Source organism: Leptonotus elevatus, chromosome 9, assembly GCF_054856555.1.
Source record: "Leptonotus elevatus isolate MCC_2025b chromosome 9, RoL_Lele_1.0, whole genome shotgun sequence".
Lineage (NCBI taxonomy): Eukaryota > Metazoa > Chordata > Actinopteri > Syngnathiformes > Syngnathidae > Leptonotus > Leptonotus elevatus.
The window spans coordinates 16,851,705-16,873,108 of NC_141247.1; the positions used below are offsets into that span (position 1 = coordinate 16,851,705).

Genomic DNA, 21,404 nt, shown 5'->3' on the forward strand with positions numbered 1-21,404 from the left:
ATGTAGCGTGATGGACGCTACGCTAACAATCAGATTATTGAAATATTTATTATGTAATAATGTATCGAAACACTTTAAATCCCCTGGCAAAATACTGTATCATTTTCATCTATAAAAGTATAACTTCATTATTCTATTATATTAGGTGGCAAATCTAGGTCCAGAAAGTAAAAACCCTGCCACAGTTTGGCTTTAGCCCCAGGTGCTAGCTAGCTAGCTCCCTAGCATGCTGGTTTACCTGCTAGGGTGCTAGCTGGGGCTAAAGCCAAACTGTGGCAGGGTTTTTACTTTCTGGACCTGGATTTGCCACCTCCGACCTTGCAATGGTTTGCGTTTGTCCCTTCATGTTTGCTCCCTAGCTAGCTCCCATGGTGCTCGTTTACTTGCTAGGGAGCTAGCTAGCTAGCTAGCTCCCATGGTGCTCGTTTACTTGCTAGGGAGCTAGCTAGCTAGCTAGCACCTGGGGCTAAAACCAAACTGTGGCAGGGTTTTTACTTTCTGGACCTGGATTTGCCACCTCTGAACTCACTGTATGCCAGAACACATTTAAAAAAAAGAAAATCCTGACAACTCTCTGTAAAAAAAAAACGGCTACAGTAACCTTGTTGTAATCTAAACTAGTTCATTGCGAGCCGTTTGTATGGCTTCCTCTGAACATATAAACCGAGGCCCTCCACAGACTAAAATCTATTCTCATCAGATAGCAAAGCTTGAACTTTGCTGGAGCAAATATTTCAGAGCGAATCACCTGACAGTGCCGATGAAGAGCACAGGCTCTTGTGGGATGATGGCTAGTTTGCTCCGCAGGTCGTCCAGGCCGATTCGGGCAATATTGACACCGTCGATAGTGATGGAGCCTCTCGCCAGCTCCACTAGTCTGAATAACGCCAGACCCAGAGAGGACTTCCCTGTGGAGGAGAGGGCGTCAATAATACAATGGCACAGATGGATTAAAAAAGTGAAAGCTGCGGGGGTAACAACCTGATCCGGTGCGGCCCACGATGCCGATGGTCTCTTCGGGCTGGACGGTGAAGGACAGACCCTTCAGCACCAACGGCAGGCCATCGCGATAACACATGTTCACGTTGTGAAAGGTGATCTTCCCTTGTTCAGGCCAGGAGAGGGCGGGAGCGTTTGTCTGGATTTTGCATGGTGCTTCACTTTCTAGAGACTGAGGCAAATAAGAGATGCGCGTGGACAGTTAGATTAGCTCCTAATGTAATACTGTACACAAGGCAGGTAAGATAATTAATTAATTTTGTTTTAAAGAGCAAGGTTTTGCTCCCAAAAACGTATAAACACATTCTATTTTAAATATGGCCATGGTCCCAAATCGTATTATTTTTGTTTTTTTATATTAGAGCAACACAGAAGGCTTTGATGCAGCCTCTGAACTGAAAAGAACGCTTGAAGCAATGGTAGTTATTACAAAAACGGCCAGCAGGTGGCAGCAGAGTATAAGAGATCAACCAGGGCCATGTTGCAACCAGCTCTTTTCCCCACTGTTTTAAACTGGTTTGTGAATAATGATGAAACTTAGCTATATTCTTATGCTAATTGCTGCAAAACAGAAAAATAGAAATATACTTTTTTTTCTTGATGAATGAAGAGACTCTAATCTTTGTTTTGGTAGGTTCCATGTTTTTATAGCAAAGGGGGTTGTTTCAGTGAAAATGGCTGGGAGAGAGTCAGTTAATTTAAAATGGTCTAAAACCTCAGATTTCAGCATATCAACAGTAATGATTCACTGATTTTTGTAGTCCTTCATGAAAGAAGACTTCTTCTGTTTTTAATCAAAATAAAACATTTGCAAACATCTGTATTCTGTTTTCACTTTGGAAAACAATGACTGAACCGGTAACATAGTACAACATAAATCCCCCCACCAATGAGAAAAAAAACATTTTTAATACGCTTGAATGCAAAATTAAAATGAATCCGATTAGTCGATTAATCGATTGAATAATCAATAGATTAGTCGATTCTAAGAATATTCGATAGTGACAGCACTAGTTAACATGTATTACTTGGCAGTATTTTGACTCGTCTAGTTACGCCCACTAAGCATTTTTAATAACGAGGAAGGGGGTTGAGTGTTGAGTGTGTAATCCTGCCAACACAAATAAACATCACCTCGAAAACCATGTTACAGGTATGTCGGGACAAGCCCAGGAATCTGCCAGCTTTGAGTACATCAGCCTTTTTGTCACTTACCTTTATATAGTGATTAATCCTCTCTACTGATGTGAAACGAGCTTCCGTCTCTGTGAGGAGCCTGACAGTGAACTGAAACAAGCCAGTCAGCTGCAGGTGAGATGAAGCGGGGAGGAGAGAGAGAGAGAGAGAAAAGATGAAGGTTAACGACTGACACGCTGCTGCTTTAATTATTATTATTAAACGCACTCCAGTTAACCATCAATTAATCAAGATATACAGTACAGTAGCTGAGTGCAATTATAGTTTGTACTTTGTAGCAGAACGGACCACAATAGACACTTGCTATCTTTTTCCCCTAAAGAATACGATAGTAAGTTTAATAATTTCAATTTTTACAGCCTATTGTTCATAAAAAAAGTGTAATTGATGTGCCCATTTGAACTCTGTTGCTAACCAAAACAGCAGCACATATCATGGCAGATTAAATAAAGTGCCGAGAGAGTTGTGCAGGATTAAAAGTGTGCGGTTTTCGGCAACTAGTTAACGTCTGTGGCGGACTGCCGGCTGCAGTTTTTTTTTGCGATCCAAAAATAGATTTTATTTTATAAATTGGGTCAACAATTCTCTTTTTAGAGTGTAGGGAATACAAAAAAAGGCCTTACAGTGTAGCTAATTCAAATGTATGCCACAAAAATAAAGCTTGATGTCAAGTTTAAACAACAAGCAAGAGACTTGTGTGATCATGTGACCGCGCCGCACTTTTGGCTCACGTTGCGCCTTTAGCCAGCTTCAAATGGACGCCGCCCGTCACTCTAGCTCCAAAAAGTATTCCCGGTACGTGAGACCTCATTAAGTCAGGTGAGAAAAGGCGTTTGATTGCAGCGTTCGGAAAAGTCTTCACGAACCTGCACCGCGTACGATATGGCCAGGCCGGCGTAGGCGGGAGGTATCTGCCGGTGCATGAAGACAATGAGGAGCGCCACGGCGGTGATGAGCGCGATGCTGATGAGGTCGAGGCGCACGGCCAGCCAACGCATAGCACAGCTGAAGAGGTAGTTGGAGGCCTGGTTATTGTCCAGCAGTTCTTGATATCTGACGAACACAAGGCAAAAACTCCTTTAATCCTTGCCCGCTGAGGGGGAAATCGAGACCTTTGCGGCGCTTCCTCCTTTCATTTGGCTCCTTTACGAACCTTGGAGAAATACTACCAGCAGAGATAAAAAGGAAAACTTAAAGGATCTCCACTGGGGGACGGTGAGGATCAAGGAAGGAAGAGACAGCCTGCTTGGCAGACGTGATTGAATAAGCTCACCTTTGGAGGAAGTCCCGCTTTCGTCCGTAGGCGTGGATGATGGAGAGGCCCTGGAGGCTGCTGGTGATGTGGGAGGTGAACGGCGACTGGCTGATGTTCTCCAGTCGCTTCAGCTCACGGATCAAAACCCTGAACAAGAAAATGACATTTTAATTAGAGATAGACCGATATGCTTTTTTAAGGGCCGATACCGATTATCGATAGTCAGGGAGGCCGATAACCGATATTTGAAGCCGATATATATGTGCAGGAAAACAAAAAGTTGGTGTCAAAATTTCGAACAATAAAATATTAAAAACTCCAGCACTTGACTGATTAAATGCCTTGAAGCACATGTTTATTAAACAGCTTTTGTGATTTGCAACATGCTAAAGTTTTTTTGTTTGCTATCAGATTTTGCACCAACTATAATGGCAAATAGCCACTAATTCGTGGGCTAAATGTTAGCTCGCAGGCTAACCATTCACCCGCACGCTAACCCCGGGATAACTCCCAAATAGCCGTTAAAAAACAGCTATTAGGTTAGCCCGTGAGCTAACGTTAGCTCACGGGCTAACCTAATAGCCGTTAATTCGCGGGCTAATCATTCACCCGCATGCTAACTCCCAAATAGCTGCTAATTCACGAGCTAATTGTTAGCTCGTGGGCTAACTGTTCACCCACACGCTAACCCTATTAGCCTGCGGCTAACCTAATAGCCGTTAAGCCGCGAGCTAGCCATTAGCTCACGGGCTAATAGCGCTAATTGCTGTTTATTCACCGTAGTCCTTCATGAAAGAAGACTGATTACCTTCTGTGTTTAGTGAAAATAAGACATTTGCAAATATGTTTTTACTTTGGAAAACAATGACCAAAACGTTAACATAGTACAACATCAATCCCCCCCCCCTTTTTTTTTTAAATCACTATAAGAATGCGAAGTACAAAATAAACACCAATCACCAGTTAATGGACAGTAATCTGGGGAGGAAAATGCTTAATTGCAAAATTAAAACGAATCCAATTAATCGATTTATCGATTCAATAATCAATAGATTAATCGATTCTAAAAATATTCCATAGTGACAGCACTAATATCAACCAAAATCGACTTCACATTTCCAGTGGAAAAATGCTGACTCTACTGGCAACATCCAAGTTAAGATCTGAGAAGAAGTGCCGACATCTTGTTGACACATCAGTGCTAAAAACAACCTTGAGAAATGAGGGAACGGAATTAGCAGGTATGACAAATGACTGTGGAGCTTTTCTATCCTTAGATGCTTTCCCTGGCAGAGTGCCGGTTCTTTCCCATGATCATATGTAATATTCTGAGCATCATCACACAGAGTACTGGACGTCCAAAATGACACCGGACACCACGACGTAAGCGTGAGTGAGGTTTATCGACAGAAGGTGCGAATCGTCTGTCTACTTTTAGATGCCCGGCTCGAAGGTCTCACACAAATCATTTGCTTCGCTCATGAAAGCGAGAACATGACATTTTGCCTCTCGGAAGCGTCGATCCTGACAAACATGTTTACGCTCTGGGCAGTTTCATTTCAAAATTTAATAATAAAAAAAAAAAACAGCTTTAGAAGTGGGTAATTTCGAAAGGAGTTTGATGTAACTTGGCCGCACATCTCGGGAAGATCGCTTTAAAAAATCGCCAAGGGTGATCATTACTTATTAGCACGATGAGATCCCTCATGAGTGCGCCGCATTTGAAATAAAAGTCAGTCTATCATGTCTTTTTTAAACTTAAGTAATGGTAACTGTATCAGACCTACATTGGAGAAGAAAAAAACAGGTTGTCGAGTTTAGTTGTGATTAGCAGCTCGGCTGTGAATTGACATCCATTCAAACTGGCCTTGTTGACAGCCGTCGGCACGTACACACACACACACATACGCCCGAGGCTTATCTGCTGATGCAAAACAAGGTGCTATAAAAGCACGATTCATAAATTTGCAGGGCTGAATGCGTGCTCGTTTGCAGGCGCAGACACTGCAGGCCTTTTTACACAATCAATGAAGAAAAGAGGAAACTTGTTGTGCGCACTTCGTTACGAATGGGGTTATTTCAGATCTATCATGTTCAGGGGAAATCACCCTGGGTTGCCTGAAGAAATACACAAAATTGATCATGAGTGAGAGATTTGTTCAAATGTCAAGCATTCCGTATCGCTAAGACAGAGGGAGCTTTCCTAACATTATGCTATGATACATAAAGGACAAAGGATAGTAATGATTAACCAATAGCAATTACTATTTTTAGAGCCGTTTTAGGGCAGTAAATCAAGTTTAAAAGGAACGTTTATTTGGATGTAAAACATACATCATTACATTTATTTGTAATCCAGAGATTGCGTCTGGGAAAAACAGTCAACTGTTAGCTTGGCCTAGTGAAAGTCTCTCAGTAGTGTGGCCTTTAACTCATTCACTGCCATTGACGGCTATTTAAGTCAAAAATTTATTTGAACTATTTCTATTTGTTGAATTTTCCCCCCCACTTTTGTTAACAAGAGTATGAAAACCTAGACATTTTTATTTATTGTACATTTAGGACAGATATCAAATGTGTGATTAATCGTGAGTTAATTATTGAAGTCATGCGATTAATTACAATAAAAAATTAGGAGCGTCGGACAATTAAAATTGTAATTAATTGCATGACTTTACGAGTTAACTCACAATTAATCACACATTTTATCTGTTCTAAATGTACAATAAAAAAATCTAGGTTTTCATACTCTTGTTTTAAAAAAGTGAAAAAAAATGTTAAACTAATAAAAATAGTTCAAATGAATTTTTGACGTATATAACCGTTAATGGCAGTGAATGAGTTAAGGGACAAAAAACCTTTGTGATCTTGTAAGTCTACCCAACTGAGTAGGTTTGTTTAGATTACAAGCAGCTTTAATAAATTACATTCTGTGCTTTCATACCAATTTATTCTTTATTTATTATTTTAAAAAGTTGTGATTCAAGATTCACCAACTGTCAACTACACTAAGAATTTACACAGAATTAGACCACTCTAATGTTGGTTTATATGTTGTGCAGTATCCTAACTCATTTAACGACCTGATAAAACATTTTTGAAAAGTTTTCCACAATCAGATAGATTAAAAAACATTGTTTTAAACAGGAATGGGCCCGTATGCAGCTCATGAATGCCACAAAAATGAATATTTGTGGGTGCCAAACTGCGAATAAGCATCGACTGTAGTTTTAAGTTGTAATATTTCAACTAAATGGCAGACATAGCTTCATTGCGTAGTTCTGCACTGTCCTTGAATGGCAATGTGCAAGAGCCCTTGCACTAAAATAAATACAGAAATAAAGAAAAAATACTGTTAGGCCTATGACTCCAAACCTCCCCAAAAAATAGCCTAAATTTGGATCTTTTCACTTCAGTTGATCTCGTAAAGTGCCTTTCAGGTTGCCATTTTTGCTTTATTCCTTAAGCTTAAACAGGGCCATTGGAAATTCATATAAACGTAATCGTTAATTGATCGGAATTTACCGTACGTTCAACTCAGGACACTTCAACAGCAGACATCCTACATATGGGGCGCATCACACAGTTCAAAGAAGAGACTATGACCTTTTGCTACATAATTGATACAAGTTCTATTTTGGACTGTGGTCAGTACATTTCTGCAGGAAAAGGAGAGGGATCAGCCACAGAAAGGGGGTTGTTAACTAAAAACAAATAAATAAATCAGCCATGATTTTGTACCAAAGATGCATTTTGTACGGGCATAATCAGTTTTGTAACATTAGAACCCCTTGCATCTTTCCAAACATACCAAATGAGCTCTTGATCAACCTCTACTGCACAATTTGTGCAGAGCTGCAGAAAAAGAGAAGTGCCCGTCTGCTTTAAATCATTTACAACAGAAAGGAAGCTGTGTAAAAGGAAACCAGCAACTGATAGCGGTTGGCACGCTCACAAATAAAGATAACAACACACTCACTGCGCTTTTACTCCCTCCGAGACAACTCCTGCATACAAGCTATCCGCATTATCTAATCCATAATCATGAGTTAATATTCTTGGCAGGCCAATTTTACAAGCCCTTAACGTTGTCAAACTAAAACATTGGTGCAAGAGAGATGAGAAGGTGACTCTGACTGACCTGGAGACACGGTTGACAATGCAAAGGAAGGCTCCCAGGGGCAGGATGGAGATGAGGAACCAGGGAAAGACGATACCGACCATTGCCAGGCAAAACAGCACCAGAGTGAGATTCTGCAGCAGCATTTCTGCTTGCATGGTCAGACGAACATCCACTTTGAAGAGAAAATATGAGCGACGTAAAACAAACAGCAGAAGCTGCACTCTAAAAGCAGTTGGGTCAAAAATAATCCAAATTGGGTTAAAAAGGGACCGACTCAACTTTTTATGTTATTCAATTAAGCCCAAAAGTTGGGTCAAATGAATAACCCACAAAGCAAATCCCAAAATTGGGCTGCTTTGGGGGTTATTCATTTAATTTTTACCAAATTTTGGGGTTAAATAATTGAAAGTTGGGTTTGTTCATTTTTAACCCAATTCAATTGTCATTTGGTGAGTTATTCATTTGACCCAACTTTTTGGGTCAATTGAATAAGTTGCTTTGTGGGTTTTCATTTAATTTGACCCAACGTTATGAATTAAATCATTCAAAAAGTTGGGTTGGTTCATATTTGAGCAAATTCAGTTGGGTTATTCAATTAACCCAAGATGTTGGGTCAAATGAATAAACCACAAAATAAGCCCAAAAAACAGGTAGCTTGGTGGATTAATAATTAAGTTTGTTTAATAACTCAAAAAGTTGGGTTGGTTCATATTTGACCAAATTCAATTGGGTTATTCAATTAACCCAAGATGTTGGGTCAAATGAATAAACCACAAAATAAGCCCAAAAAAACAGGTTGCTTGGTGGATTATTAATTTAAATTGTTTAATAACTCAAAAAGTTGGGTCGGTCCATTTTTGACTCAATTTAGGTTATACTTGACCCAACCGTTTTTAGAGTGTACAAAGTCGATGTGACAATGTGACAAGCAAACTGTGAATATAGTGAGGACCACTGGAGTGACTCATACATGCGGATGACTCTTCCCAGTGAGAGCACGCCAAGACATATCGTCAAGCATGTATAGGAAATGATAACACATCCCCCGTCTCACCCTCATCCATGTCCCTGGAGAATCTGGTCAGGATGCGGCCCAGAGGCGTGGTGTCAAAAAAGCGCATGGGGCTGCGGAGGAGTCGGCGGAACAGCTTGTCGTGGAGCACGGAGGCCGCCTTCACCGTGCACTGTCAACACAAACAACATGGGCGACAGAACACCATGAGAGGCGATACATGGAAGCGCTTAAAGAAACATCTGGACTCAGTTGATGCTTGACTTCACACATGGCTTGTCACTTTTAACACACACAGAATGAGTAAAGATTAATGTTCACAGTGTGTGTGTGTGTGTGTGTGTGTGTGTGTGTGTGTGTCTCTGCTGTCAAATCCTTATCTGTAATGACTTACTTTGACTCTGACATAAAGGTTGCGACCTTTAAATCAGATGCCATTTCACCGTTTGAGCAGAAATTACGTGTGGCAGTGGAGAACAGATTAATTCTATTAATAGAGTATTCAACACTACCAAGGTTGTCAACGCAGATCAGGGTAAGGGGAAAAAAACACACACACACACACACACCCCCACCACACACACACACACACACACACACACACACATCAACCTTCTTTGAAAGATGAGTAATTTCAAGTGGCATACATTAACACGGTGACTTAACCTCTTGCTGGTAAAAGAAGAACACGCTAAGGTGTAGTTGCTGACACATGAACGGCAAACATTCTGAAGATGAAAAATGACAGTGGAAGGATAAATGGATTTGGTCCACCGACATTACTAACTCATTTACTCCCAGCCATTTTCACCGAAACAATCTTTACTGGATTTTTGACTGATTTCGCAAGGCCCACAGAATATTGTGTTCTATTGCTATAAAAACAGGGAACCTACCAAAAGTAAGATTAGAGTATATTCTTTCATTAGGAAAAAAAGAATTTCCATTTTGCAGCAATTAGCAATAGAATATAGCTAAGTTTCATCATTATTCACAAATCTATTTTAAACTGTGGGGAAAACAGCTTGTTTGAAACATTGCCTGGCTGAGCTCTTATACTCTGCTGCCACCTGCTGGCCGTTTTTGTAATAACTACCATTGCTTCAAGCATTCTCTTCAGTTGGGAAAAAGATATTCAAATAATCTAATTCATGGTTTTATGATTCGATATCGGGATTGAAAAGGAAAATCGATTTAATATCGATTATTCAAAAAAAAAAATTGAATTAACCCCAGCCCTTATTGAAATAGTTGGAAATTTGTCAATGTTACTATTATTTGTCTTCATTGATTGACTGTTGTCTTTATTTATCAATAAAGAAGTGTTGAGTGAATGCGCACAGGAAACTGGTGGGGCTCAGTACCTCCCACAAGAACCACTGTTCGAAAAGTTTTTGGTTGCAGTTGGGTGATCAGAAAGTGAAACTTGTGAGAAAAGCACCACGGGGCTCTCTTACCTTTACAAACACCAGGCCTCGTATGGTTTTGAGAAACAAAGCGGCGCCCATGGAGATGACATAAACGGCGGAATAGAACTGAATGTGAGGGTTGAGCCTCATGCTGTCCTTCGCCATCGTCTCATTCGCTGAGATTAATGAAGCGTTCTGGGGGGGGAGGCATATGGAGCAAGGAATTAATAAGGTTGAGTAAATAAAAAAAAAACAAAGAAAAAAAACTTTTTGGGTCCCATGTTGTTAAATTTCCCCCTTAATTAATGAAGAAAAGTACACTTTGGTAAACAAAAAACCATCACAATCGCTCATCGCTGCATTGCTTTCATTTGTGGGCGCATTTCTCAAAAGCCGCCATCTGCTTTGCAGCACATCTGCTTGCTCGCCGCTTGTGCTTACTTTTAATTACGCTCACCGTTTTTCAGTTATCGTATTTTAATTTTCAGAGGGCTATTTCGCCTTACTGACCCAACAGCGTTGTTTTTATTTTGCTTGCTAAAGTGATGCTGATTGCTCAAGGACTAAAGGACGCATTTTTCATCAGCAAAAATGGGAAATTTGCTGTTATTAAAAACCCATTTGTGACTTCTGCAACAAGTCTCGCCTCTCCAAGTGGTCCAGAAAGCTGCTGCTTGAGTGCTGACGAGAACGAGGACGTTACATGTCTATGCACAGTACTGCATACAAAGTGATGTCTTGAGATACTAGTTTAAGCCATTACGTGACCACACATTATCTTTCATCATTGAAATGAATGGAAATGCCAGTAATTCGTTCAAAACGACAAAACCCCCCAACAATACTTATCTGTTTATAAGATTTTATATGCACCTATGGTCAAAAAGGAAAGCCTGGAGTCTGTTGCATAAATGCAGTAATTGTATTATTATTAGGAGTGTCAAAATGTGTGCATTATTTTTTAGTTAATTTAAAGTTCCCTTATTAATAATGAATTAATTATTATATTATTTATTAATTAATAAAAAAATAATTACCTAATTAATTTAAACAAAAATTACCCTTACTTGTAAAACCTGTACTGGGGGAATTCCAGTCACAATGCAGCAGACACGACAACATTAAGAATTTAATAATAATGCATATATTTGTGGAGACTGGGGTCAACTTGTATTTTACAATTTAAAAAAATGTGCAGAATTTCACCAGTGACTTCATGTTGAAGATTAGATAGCTCTTAATATGAAAAGAAAAGTGCACTGAGGTCACCAACGTCTTACAAATGCAATAATGCCATCTAGTGGCAGAAAAATTATCTCAACGCAAATCAATATCACACTCGTTTTTTACAGTACAGTACATCTTTTTAATTTTAACTCAATTTTATGAATATTATGAAATTACTGTATCAATGACTAAAAGATGCAGTCTATTTAACATTTTTTTCCACTTTTATGTTAAGAGTATGAACACTTAGAAAAAATATTGCCAGTGCAATCGTTTTCTTTTTATTTTGATCAGCAATTGGCTTCTTTCTTGACAACTGTGCCATGTTGTTTGCGGTGCAATAATAAATAAATAAATAAAATACAGTACAAGATAAAAAAAAATCCAGACTCACCCCACTGCCCTGCCTAATCCAGTGACTAAGCCACCAGTTGCTGAAGGCGATGCTGCCCGTGGTGCTAAGGAAGAAGATGACGTTGAGAATGAAAATCACCGGACCTCCTGCTGCTCTGATGTAGGCGGCGTACACGGCCCAAGTGACAGCGCCGGTACCCTTCTCTTCGGGTTTCATCAGTTGTTCTGGAGAAGAAAGAAAGAAAGAAAGAAAAGAAAACGCTGATACGTGACATATCATGTGAATGAACGAGAGTGTGAGCCTTCAAGTGTTCGAGTCTTTCACCTTGTTTGCTTGGTGGGTTTTGGTGGACCTTGGTTACTTCCTCGCCATGGCAAACGGTTATGGCAGTCAAATTGTGCTGTTTGTTTTTAAAATTCTCCCTCACCAGAGTCTTTGCAAACAAGAACAAAGGAAGAAATAAGTCGAGCGACTGTACATGGCAGCTGTGACAAAAACACCCTTTAGAGATATCAGTGACAGGATCTTTTGCAGCTCTCCAGTAAATCAATGGAGCCGTAAATAAGCGAAGGCCTGCTTTGTATAAACATTTCCAAGCTATTTGGCCTTTCTTTCTTGGGATGATGAATTATTCAGTTTGTAGCGTTACTTTGTAGCGGGAGTGAAGGTGCCTTATTGAATTTATTTATTTTTTTGCTGCCCCTGGGCCTTACCTCCTGTTGCATACTGCTGAACAGAGCAGCATAGTCACGCTCTTTGGCCATTAGCTGAGCGTGAGTGCCGTGCTCGGCTATCTGCCCGTCCTTCATGAGGATAATATCATCGCATTCTGGCAGGTACTGAAAAAAAAGGCAGAATGTAAATGTAGCATTGATCCAGACGATTAAAGGTAAGGTAAGATCAAACTGGAGCAAAGTGCCATATGCCAGCAGTCTTCCAGTTAATTCAATTTGGTTTCGAATCATTCCCATGCAGGTTGCCTCTCCCTCACCTGCAGTTGGTGGGTCACAAAAAGCACCGTCTTGCCTTTGGCCGCTGCCCGTATGGCCTTTTTGAAGATGTGAGAGCCCACGCACGCGTCTACAGCGCTGAGAGGGTCATCCAGGAGGAGTATAGGCCGCTCGCTGTAGAGCGCCCGGGCCAGGCTCACTCTCTGTCGCTGACCCCCGCTCAGGTTCGCCCCTCTCTCGCCAATCTGGAAAGAAAGAAAACGCAATCCTTTTGATGCAGCTGCACTCAATTTCCATTGGGAGCTACTTCTCATGACTTTTGGGGCATTTAATTTTGCAGCACAGAAATGCGGCACTCTATTACCTCCGTCATGTCTCCGTAAGGCAGCTCTGCCAGATCTGGGAGAAGACAGCAGGCTTCCAAAACAGCCTCATATCTGAAGATGAAGCAACAATGTTCAATTTGTGATCATTTTGACTGCCTGTACTTACATCATCATAACTTACTTTTCTTGCTCAAACTCCTTCCCAAACAGGATGTTCTCTTTCAGGGAGTCATTGAGGATCCAGGCTTGTTGGGACACAAAAGCGAAGCCTCCAATAGCAGCGACGTTGCCTTCTAAAAGCGTCATCTGTGGCGCAGATTGTTGCATTAAAAGATTGAAGAACTTGTAATTGATACAATTCCAGCATTCGGCTCTTACTTGTCCCAGTAGTGCCGTGAGAAGAGAACTCTTCCCGCTTCCGACACCGCCGCAGATCCCAACCAGTGAACCCTACACAGCCAAGAAGAATAACATTGGAGACTCAAAACTTTAAATCACGGGTGTCAAAAATCTTGAAATCAAGGCAAAAGGTCAGCTCAAGCTCTCTACGTCAATTTATGTGGCCTGCAAAAGCCTGTCACAAAGTTTCCTTGACTTCTGTTCGTAACCAATCATGGCTTTAACCGTATAAAGCCTTTTACCGCCAAGAACGTTTATTGACGTATACTAACATCCCAATTAGTGCCGCCAATAACGTTAATTGACGTCAACTATGTTTTTCAGTGCAACGTCTTGTGTAGCTCTGGTTTGTGAATGGGGTGGAAAAAAAACCATCTACTAACTATGGCCAGCAGATGGCAAAATTGTCTCTCTTTTCAATGGGCTCCCGTGTATCAAAATACATGAAAACATGGCGGATCTTGGAAAAATAGAACGTTTTCAAGGGTGACGTGAATGATCACATTCAATCTAATTCACCGAGCGTCATTAAACAAAAAATATTGGTGTCAAAGTCACTGTTGTGCAGAAAAATGTATATTTTCACCAAAAGCTTATTTTCTCCTTATTTTTTTACATTTTTCATTCAGTAATTACTAAAGAACTGAATAAGGTAGAATCACTTTTTTTCTAATGAAAGAATACAATCCAATCTTTCATATGATATCCGCCATGTTTATGTAATCATAGCACACAATATTCTGTTTGCCTCGAAAGATGAGTGACAATGCTCGAAATTGGCTGGGACTAAGGGGTTGTTTTTTGGATAACCTTTGGCGTAAAAGAGTTAAATACAAGACATTTTGAGTCCTCTATTACATGAGTATAATAAAAAACAAACAAACATTAAAACCCTGACGTATATAGTCTGACACATGCATTGCACGGATAATCCATTAGAGGGCAGTATCACCCAGGGGATGGCTTTTCCAGTGACCTTGCAAAATTGCACCAATTGAGAAAGGAGAGACATCTATGATTATTAATAATGGGAAATGTTCAGATTTTTTAACATACTAACATGTTTGATAGGTCTATTATAATATTTTTCACAGTTCTAAATGTACAAATTTAAATCATTGTGATCGGATGTATCAAATATGACACAAATCAAAAGTCATATGCGGAAGTTGATTTTCATTAAAATAAAAATGCTTGTTTAAAAAGGACCAATAAATACTCAATTTACCAAGAATGAGAATTTTTTTTCTCATATATTTCATGGTTCGGAACCACCATGACGTGGCCCAAGGTAAACAAGGCGTCTATTTGGATGTGTTTCTCATACCCTCTTAACACGCAGGTCAATACGATGCAGCGTCTTGTGCAGTGGCGGTCGGATGCTTTTCGTGGACGAAATGGTACTCTGTGGACTCTCCTGCTCCATGTTGGTGAGGAGACTCTGGGCGTTGGGGTTCTCCTTGTGGTCTTTGGTGTCCTCGGTGGAGATATAAAGGCTTAGCCTCTCCCGGCGCAGCACGCGTCTCATCCCCCCGCAAGGCTTCTTAGGAGGCGGGTTAGGCTTAGTGGCCGGGGTTCGCGCTTTCTCCCACACCAGCGTGGCGTCCTGGAATTCCACTGCATTGCAAGGGTCTTGCATTTTGATCAGCACGGCTTGTCGGGTGTCCATCGTGAACAGCCTCTGTGGGGACAGTGGAGCTTCGATGACTATGGGAAATCTACTTGATTAATTAGAGAGACTTGAGGAGTTTGGTTGAGGCAGAGCTGGTGAAATCAACAGGGGGCTAATTTATTAAGATCGCAAATAGCGTGAGCTAAATTGCATGTTCACTCTCACACGGGCTCTTACTAGTGTCACCTAAAAAAGTACTTTACTCTCCAAGTACCACCACCATGAGCAACATAAAAATACATTAGCATAGGCCCAAGTGTTCATCAAAGACAAAAAAGACAAAAAATGATATTAAATATTTTTGTTAGTTACTGAAAAAAATACTTACATAAAGAATTGGACATTAGTTAAATTAAAAATGTAAACTAAATGACAAACACTTCTAAATGCTTCATTGTAAATGTATTACATTTTAAAGACAAAATTAATAGAATAATACAGTCTGAACAGAGAACTCATTATACAACGTGAAATGTCTCCAGGGTTTAAATCACTTGAGAAATGTTTTATGTGGTTTGGAAGGTTATCCTGTTTTGGTTAGCAATTAGGTTTCATAGGGCTGCATTCAGTGAAAGTAGGAAACATTTGACTGTGCTTTACTGTGAAGGTCGTTAGTGAGCTGGAGCCTCTAATTTGGGTGAGAGGAGGGGTAAACCCAGGACTGGTCACCAGCCAAAACCATAGCCATAACTAAAGTAAACCCAACATGCATACTTTGGGAATGTGGGAGGAAGCACAATAAGAAAGATGCTACAAAGGATGAGAATATTCGAACCCTCAACCTCAAAGCTGTGAGGCAGTTATGCAAAACATTTTCCTGGATTTAAGGATTACTGTAAGTAATTTCTGCACATAAATAGAATGTCCTTTTGGTGCTGTTGCTTACTTAACCCCTGCTGGCTGTGTGAAAACATGTGCCACTAACATGTGACTTTTACCAAACGTTTGGAACCCAGGTGGGGGTGTGGATTGGTCGTATGTGTTCTCAGCATCCACAGGGGAGTTCATGCTTTACACACAAATAGGGCACCTCTCCAAAGGGAATTCATGTGTATTTCTCACCTGGAATCTCTTCACTGCCACAGCGCCCTCTGAGAGGGACCTGACAGCCAGGGGTGTGACCTTCAGGGCGAAGGTCATAGAGTTGAAAACGGCAACAACAGTGAATGCCTAAGTGCGGAAAAATCAAAGCGTTATTCTATTGATCCTCCCCTGCGGCAAGGTCATGTCATCGTTAACATTAGCGCTCATTTGATTGTGCACGTGTATATGAGTGGCAGTATAAGAATCATTCAAATGCAGTTAAAAAGCAAGCGGAAAGGTCTTTTTGTGAAAATACCTCTGCTGCAGTAAGGTCGTAGCCCAGGGCCATGTGCAGGGTGAACGTGCACACGCTGGCTATCACCACGACGATAGGCGCCACGCCCACTGTGAGGCTCTGGATGAGACCAGCTCTTTCCAGTATTCCCCTCTCCTCTAACCTCACTTCTGTTGACGAGACAGAAAGGAAAGTTCAAGGCTAGCCAATCATGGATCTATTTTCTGTACTGTTCAGGGTCGCAGGGAGCTGGATTCTGTGACAGAGGAGGCTCCTCCTCTAATACCCCTTCCCGTTCTCCACTTAGCAAGGACAAGTAAAAAAAGAAAATGAAAAAGTTAATTGGGAGGCAATTAACTCATTTCTTTCACTCCCAGCCAACCCCCTTCACACGTGGCTGTTTTACTGGATTTATCTGTTTCCGTTTTGCAGCAATTAGCATTAGAATAGTTTCATCATTATTCACAAACCTGTTTAGAACTGTGGGTAAAATTAGCTTTTTTCAACATGGGTTAAGTTGATCTATTTTGCTCTGCTGCCACCAGCTAGCCGTTTTTGTAATACTACCATTTCTTCAACTGTTTTGTACAAAGCATCAAAGCCTTCTGTATGCTATAGCATAAAAAACAACATAAACGTATAAATATGTCTTTGGGACACTTACAACAGAACATATTTATACGTGTTTTTTTTTTAGCAAATGAGTTAAGTTCAACGAAGCCATTCTTAGGGCTGTGTCACATTATTGATGTTGGAAATACAGTAAGTAGATTATTCAATATTTCCACATACCCTCTGCAATGTGTGTACCCATGGTTGGAAAACACTGAGCTAGAGCTTAGAATGTAAATTTAAAAATCGAATTGGATGTCCCGCAGGTCAAATGGAACAAAGGGCCATATGTTAGCATTCTGTTGCTTCATTCAATTTGGTTTGGAATCATTCCCTGTGCAGGTTGCCAGTTACTCAACTGCAGCTGGTGGGTCACAGAGCACAATGGACAATTTCACCAAGCGATCCTGCGTATTATTCTGCTTCTCAGAAGCTAACACACTACTAAAATAACTCTAATCTTAGCTACGTTACTCTTTTAAATAGTGTAGTGTTTGTCTTAAAAGTGGCAGATTTTCAGAAGGGTTATTACTTTTTTAATGAGCAGAAATGTGATGAGACCTTTTATGTATTTGTGAAAACCCTGTTTGAACACTTGAGTAGCTCAAAATAGACAATCATGTATGGTTTCAAAGGGCACTCAGAGAATCATTTCAAGTCTAATCACAGATTTATTTCTGTCCTGCTTCCTCCAGGTCTTTATCTTAAAAAAATAAAAAATCTCACTAGTGTATTTCTTTAACTGTGCTTTTCCTGTATCACAAAACACAAGGTGATCATCTCTTCATGACACTTGTACCCCTGTGGACTCAGGTGGCTATTAGGCTGAATGGTGATTAATCATCATTCTAACCGACAATCACAGGACAGCGCTAAAACAGGCCCCAGAGGGCTAATTGAGAATAGCATTTAAAGTGGGGGAAGGGGGGGGGGTCCTTATCAACAACCTACAGCAAAGGTCCTGGTGAGAAAAGGCCGTCACTAATTCATGCACAAGTAGAGCGGCCTCGACAGTCATTCGCTGTATGGTAAGGCTCCAAACAATTTGCAAATTAACCTTGGGGCCAAGGGATTCAAACTGGCCTTTCCGATAGCGGGCGGCACAGGGAGATGATTTAAACGAGCTAATGAAAATGGATTTATGGTTGGGATTATCTTGCCAGTCTACTTAAGAGGATATGACTTTCTTTTCCAGGTGATAAATTTACATTAGGGACCTTCGGGGACAGCTGCTGAAATGAGTTGACGCGTAGCTTAATTAGCATGCGGCGGCATGACTTTGCATTCCTGACCACAAGCAGGAAATCATTGGCGCGCGGTGACAGGAAACTCACTGTGAATGTTCTGCGCAAAGGCATCTTCCCAACAATACATCTTGATGAACTTCATGCAGCCCAGGATCTCGTTCATCAGCCTCACGCGCTGGTCAGTCACCACCACACACTTCTTGCGGAAATACGCCGTCAGTCTCGACGCGAGCATCTGTCCAGACGGGAAGAGAGAGAGAGAGAGAGAGAGAGAGAAGAGCGGCGAGATGATGACAAGAAAAATAAGAAGCGGGAGAGGAAATGAAAGTAGACACAATCACATAAAGCTGCACTGCTGGCCCTCCTACAGGGCCTGGATGGATAAATGGCTTTTGCATCAATAGCTGTGGTGGCTCAATCTGAGTGCAATTTGGAAAGTAGCTACAGAGTGGACATGAGATTGATTGCAAAATATCAAAAGCAGATTTTATTTTTTCAGTTGGATGTCCAGGATGAAATGAGAAGGTTTCTACAAACCAAACTATTTAGAAATGAGATGCTAAGGTCAACTTACCATGGCGGGATAGAAGATGATGAAAATGGCTGATCCAATTAAAGCGGTGGGACCCAGGAAGTAGATGGTGTAGGTCAGGCCAAGGATGCACACCAGGGGCCCCCCAGCCAGCAGGCAGCCCACAGAAACGGCTTCATAGAGACGCTGGCCATCAGTGGAACAGATGTTGATCAGCTGGGGAAGGAAGCAACACATTATCAGAGACCAGGGGTCTGCAACCTGCGGCTCTGGAGTCACATGTGGCTCTTTAGTCCCTCTCCTGTGGCCCTCTGTGGATCTCTTACATACATGGCTTTTTACCAAAAAATGTATTATTTATTTTTAGAAAATTAATTTAAGATTTAGAAAAAATTATAATTAAATATTCCCAAAAAATCCAGTCCAACTATATAAGTTGTCAGAAAGAGACAAAAGGTAGATGGAAAAGTTTTGTAAAACACCTAATGCCAAAAAAGTGAACATATAATGTCCAAAAAGAGCAAAAAATTATCATATAATGTACACAAAATTACCCAAAAAAGTGAGGAAATTAATTTGTAAAAAGGCCGTAAAGAAAACTTTAAAAAAATAACCATAAAATGTCTAAAAACAAGAAAGGCACAAAATTACCCTTAAATGTCTTTGGGATTGCCCAAAAAGTCAAAAAACATTCAAAAAGTAACTATAAAATGTCACAAAAAAGAAATTCACGAAAATTGTCAGAAAATTTCTTTTTAGAAAGATTTTTTTTTTAAGTAACTATAAAATGTCCAAAAACAAAATAAATCCCCCAAATGACCATAAAATGTCTACAATATTGCCAGAAATGTCAGAAGAAAAAAAAGGAAGAGGCATTTTTTTAAACCATTATATATCCATAACGTTTTGTTAATTACAATGTTCAAAGGTTTTGCGGCTCCAGACAGATTTTTTTCTTATTTATTTGGTCTAAAGTGGCTCTTTTGACTTTTAGACGTACACTAAAAACTTTAAATCAGCATCGCCTGTTTAATTACTAGTTTTTTGGGGGGGCCTCCCTTCCTCCAATCGCATTCATACAGAAAACTAGTGGAGCCCTTGCAAAGTTGCCAAAGTGCAAAGTAATATTTAAAAACAAGTTTATCCATATTCCCAAAAGTCAATGTTATATGAGGTCTCTTCTAAAAGCTTAGACAGCCTCTGTTCTCACAGGCAATGGAACCTAATAAGTGCCGAAATTAAATCTGCCTCAATCATCTTCCTGTGGTGCTCTGCTGAGAGGTACAATTCAGTCAGTGATTCCGCCCTACCTCGCCGGGACTGACGTCTTTGGTGCTGCGTAGGCGGAGGATCCTGCTGAAGGCGAACGTGAGAGCCGCCCCGCGGAGGCGAGCCGCCGTGCGATAGTTGACGGCCCACATGAGCGCCAGCGACCAGGAGCGCATCAGCTCCATGGCGAAGATCCCGGCAACCAAGCAGAGGCCGTATTTCACACAGCGCTCGGAGCTCTGGGAATATTCAAGCAGGGCTCGAACCAGGAGTGCCTGGGAAACAGAAATGGAGAAGGTAAAATAATAGTCCCAGAGCAAATCATAGCAAAAACATGAGAAAGCTATCAGGCATTATCAACTGATATGGAAATGGTTTTTTGATAAATATTACTCTTAGCTAAATGTAGTAACTGATCAACACAGTGAACACATTCAGAACAATCTTGTATCAGCTTGTGTGCTGCCAAAATCAAACAAGTGAGTCATTGTCCGAGAATTAAAAACCCCTTACTGTAAGGCTATTTGTTGGGGGCGCCTAAAAGCACCAAGTTTACACATGACATACTTTAAATCAGCTTACTTTACAAAGAAGTAGCAACAGCTTTCAAGTAGTAATAGCTGTCATATGATTTCATACTGAATTTTTCAAGTATATTTGCCTTTTCCTTTGGCTTTTTGGGTGACTTTTTTTGGAAACAAAAAGAGTAGTCAAAAGAAAACACATAGTGAAGATAGCTACGTTAGCTTCAGGGCTAGCCGCTGACCGGCTAGCCACCATATGCTTGGGATTCAAAGTTAGCATTTTACATATACGTTATGGTTTAAACTAGTTATACATTAAACATACATACACACAGTTAATTCCATTATATATATAGCGTTGTATAAGGCAATATGACCAAAGAATGACTCAAAAGGCCTTGTAGTCTGCTAGCATATTGTCACTTAAAATTCCGCAGCTGCGTAAAATGGGATAATTGGCGAGAAAAAAACCCCGCACTGGCTTGAAAAAAAAGAAAAAGATGGAAGTCATGCTCGCCGGATTAAGCATAGTATCATGGGAGAAGAGGGTTTGGGAAGGTACTCACGGGCCCAACAAAGCCTGCCACCATTGTGAGGAGGAGGGCAAAGATGGCCACCAGCATTCTGGTTTGGCAGAATCTCATAAAGACTCTCGTCAGGGACGCCCCCTCGCGTCCTCGTCTTTTGAGCTCGTCGTGCCACAGCGATTCCAGTCTGGAACACACAGCAGAAGCACTCACAATCATGTCATCTATTTTAACCAATAAATGATCAACGACACGCTCGGGCTGAAACAATAAAAGTTATTGATCTTAATTTGCTTTAATGAACTACATTATTCCAACTAATGAAAATTGACTAAATAATTGGCTGTTGTGTCTTTTGTATTATGAGAATTTGTAGCTTAAAGGTTTTAACAGTTTTACTTGGCTTTACAAAGGCATGGTGGGAATAATAAAAAAAATTCACCACGGTCCT

General features: G+C 40.6%; 1 protein-coding gene across 1 annotated transcript in view; it reads right to left on the reverse strand.

The window, feature by feature from the left end:
- LOC147168584 (ATP-binding cassette sub-family C member 5) overlaps nt 1-21,404 on the reverse strand; it is a 36,593-nt gene that overhangs the window by 3,890 nt on the left and 11,299 nt on the right. The window contains exons 4-25 of the mRNA XM_086084255.1: nt 20,993-21,140; nt 19,944-20,177; nt 18,676-18,849; nt 18,189-18,336; nt 16,264-16,412; nt 15,987-16,094; nt 14,580-14,933; nt 13,232-13,303; nt 13,035-13,159; nt 12,892-12,964; nt 12,569-12,772; nt 12,291-12,416; nt 11,902-12,010; nt 11,617-11,801; nt 10,044-10,190; nt 8,629-8,758; nt 7,593-7,746; nt 3,470-3,598; nt 3,063-3,249; nt 2,215-2,304; nt 982-1,171; nt 749-908 (exon numbers count right to left, since the gene is read on the reverse strand). Of these exons, the coding sequence (XP_085940381.1) occupies nt 749-908; nt 982-1,171; nt 2,215-2,304; nt 3,063-3,249; nt 3,470-3,598; nt 7,593-7,746; nt 8,629-8,758; nt 10,044-10,190; nt 11,617-11,801; nt 11,902-12,010; nt 12,291-12,416; nt 12,569-12,772; nt 12,892-12,964; nt 13,035-13,159; nt 13,232-13,303; nt 14,580-14,933; nt 15,987-16,094; nt 16,264-16,412; nt 18,189-18,336; nt 18,676-18,849; nt 19,944-20,177; nt 20,993-21,140 (3,396 nt within the window). The remainder of the gene's footprint in view (nt 1-748; nt 909-981; nt 1,172-2,214; nt 2,305-3,062; nt 3,250-3,469; nt 3,599-7,592; nt 7,747-8,628; nt 8,759-10,043; nt 10,191-11,616; nt 11,802-11,901; nt 12,011-12,290; nt 12,417-12,568; nt 12,773-12,891; nt 12,965-13,034; nt 13,160-13,231; nt 13,304-14,579; nt 14,934-15,986; nt 16,095-16,263; nt 16,413-18,188; nt 18,337-18,675; nt 18,850-19,943; nt 20,178-20,992; nt 21,141-21,404) is intronic.